This window comes from Scophthalmus maximus, chromosome 12 (assembly GCF_022379125.1).
Source record: "Scophthalmus maximus strain ysfricsl-2021 chromosome 12, ASM2237912v1, whole genome shotgun sequence".
NCBI classification, from domain to species: domain Eukaryota; kingdom Metazoa; phylum Chordata; class Actinopteri; order Pleuronectiformes; family Scophthalmidae; genus Scophthalmus; species Scophthalmus maximus.
In genome coordinates, this window is record NC_061526.1 from 24,092,501 (window position 1) to 24,095,181 (window position 2,681).

A 2,681-nucleotide genomic window follows, 5' to 3' on the forward strand; every position below is an offset into this window, starting at 1 on the left:
ATGTGATGATATAAAAACCTCATGATTGACAGCTGACAGTGACACAGGATTGGTTGAGAGAGCGTGTGTGTGGGCGGGGCCTCGATGCCCTCGGCTCCGCAAGATGGCGTCCTCCTGAATCTGAGATATTTTAGCTTACAGCCACTGTATCGTCTATATATGTTTATATACAGTTTGTCTTATGAAAGAGTTTGAATTCAGATTCAAGACGAGAAAAAAAAAACAATGTTTGTTGTGAAGCTCATGCGTCAAACTGTTCTACAGTGAATCTCGATGCAGCCGCGGGTTTTTCAGATTTAAAATCTCACCCTGTTGAGTCTCCGGCGAAACTCCACGGCGTGAAGATGATCGTGATAGTGAGTCACGCTCTGTGGAGAGAGAGAGAGTTCAGTTATCAGTTCACACCACAGAGTCATTGTCAGTCAACCGCACCAGCTGCAGATTTACAAACTGAAATAAGAGTCAACCTTTACTCTTATTTCTCTGTATAATAATGAGACGTTCATGTTCAACGTGTCCACACTCACGCAGCCTTGAGTCTGCAGGTCGTCGCTGACGCGGGACAGGTCGGTCTTCAGCCGGAGCATCTTGGGATGCGTGTCGGCGCTGTGAATCAGGATGTTGTTCAGGTAGAAGTCCAGGATGTTGGCGTGGAGGCAGCAGATCTTCATGTGGTCCTGGAGGAGAGGTCAGGGGGTCAGGGGGTCAGGGGGTCAGGGGGTAGGTTTGGATGACGTGTGTGTGTGTGAGGAGACTCACCTGGTCACCGCTGACCCGAGGAAACAGTCTGGTGCTGGAGTCGTCCTCCGTCAGTGAAGTCTGAGCCTGGAAACACGAAAACACACAGATCAGCATCAGAACATCTGGACCAGACACAAGCCCCGCCTCCCTCCACCAGAACATCTGGACCAGACACAAGCCCCGCCTCCCTCCACCAGAACATCTGGACCAGACGCAAGCCCCGCCTCCCTCCACCAGAACATCTGAACCAGACACCAGAAGCTCCACGTCCGCAATCTTTTACAGATTTGTCACATTTTATTAAACTGTTTAATTCTATTTCCTGTTTTTTGTTTTATCAAATAAACAAGATATAAAAATCACCACATTCTTGTGTATTTATTTGTTTATTGATGTTTCCCCTAATATTTGTGTGTTAGTTTTGTTTAAAATTATGAAATTGGAAAACTGATTTCTGACATTAACGTCATATTTCTTGGAATTCAGGTTGTTAAAAATTACTTTTCACTTCATAACTTGTGAGAGGGCAAATTTAACTTTATACTCATCACAGATTTCATAAACTAAACGTTCATGAAATCGTTTTAGACTCAACTAACATTATGAAGAATCTTCACTGTGACTGTTACATTAAATCACTTTATGCATATTATTCCAACTATAGAATATTTAACGTTAAAGCAATTCTGAGTTTTTTTCCTTTTGGAAATGTAAAATTCATTTTGCATTTACATGAGAGAACTTGTGACTACAGCACTTTGACTATTTTTCACAACTTTCTTCTTCTGCCCCTGATTAAAACCAACTCTTAATATTTGCATTAGGTAATATTTTATGAATAAAGTAAAACACTCACGTGCTGCGACACTTCCCGGACGGCCTGGTACGTGTCGGGGCTCCGCAGCGGGTGGCTGAGCGCCCGGTCCACAGGGTGCGCTGCGATCAGCTGGGCCCAGCCAATCAGGAGCAGCGGCAGCAGGACGAGCATCGCTGGACAGAGGGATGGTGTCACCGTGGAAACGTGGAGCTTCATCTCTGTGGACGGTTGAACGAGTGAGATCAGAAAGTCGGGAGACAGAAGTTTTTTTAACCTGAAAAGACAAAACACACAGAGGAGTTCAAAACAAAGTGATGAATAATGAAACATAATAATTTTAAAAAATTATTCTGTGATTAAAAAAAATTTGTTTTGGTTGAGAGTCCGGACCTGAGAGAGGAGGCTGAAGTGAAGACATCGCTCTGAGAACTTCACTATTTATACACAACCTGCCTCCACCCCCGAATCAGAATATAGGACAGGTAACCAGCAAAAAAACCCCAACAACACACACACACACACACACACACACACACACACACACACACACAGGTCAGTGCTGAGCTGGTACAATGTGTCCGTTTACTGTCACTTACATAAAGAGGAAATTAACTGTCACTCGTCGTGTGACGTCACACTGCATATAAGGTTTGTCATCAAAAAGAGAATTTTAATTGTCCGCTGACATCATTTCCTCTTTTGTTTCAGTGTGTGTGTGTGTGTGTGTGTGTGTGTGTGTGAGTGTGTGTGTATGAGTGTGAGTGTGTGTGTGTGTGTGTGAAGCTGGAAGTCAACACTGTGCAAACTAAACAAACTTCCCTCCCTGTCTGTGACAGTCACTCTGATCTGATTACATTTGTTTGTTCAGCAGCTTTATGTTTGTCTTATGATAATAATGATAATAATATTTATTATTGTAATTATTAGTGTCAGCTTTGGTTGTAAAGGGGGAGCAGTTTTCTGACAAATCTATTATTAGTTTTCAGCTTCTTTTTAAATGGAAATACCGATAATTTCTGATTGTCTTGAAAAAATTTGTCAAAGTGTCAAATCTGCATTTTTAAAAATTATGAATGATGCCATTTTTTTGTTGTTGACTTCTTCATCATGTCACATATCATAT

The 2,681-nt window shown here is 42.2% G+C and overlaps 1 protein-coding gene across 1 annotated transcript in view; it reads right to left on the reverse strand.

Annotated features, from left to right (window-relative positions):
* il22 (interleukin 22) overlaps positions 1 to 2,094 on the reverse strand; it is a 2,759-nt gene extending 665 nt beyond the window's left edge. The window contains exons 1-5 of the mRNA XM_035612690.2: positions 1,949 to 2,094; positions 1,598 to 1,832; positions 760 to 825; positions 528 to 677; positions 309 to 368 (exon numbers count right to left, since the gene is read on the reverse strand). Of these exons, the coding sequence (XP_035468583.1) occupies positions 309 to 368; positions 528 to 677; positions 760 to 825; positions 1,598 to 1,774 (453 nt within the window). The 5' untranslated portion in view covers positions 1,775 to 1,832; positions 1,949 to 2,094. The remainder of the gene's footprint in view (positions 1 to 308; positions 369 to 527; positions 678 to 759; positions 826 to 1,597; positions 1,833 to 1,948) is intronic.
* Between the last annotated feature and the right edge of the window lie 587 nt (positions 2,095 to 2,681).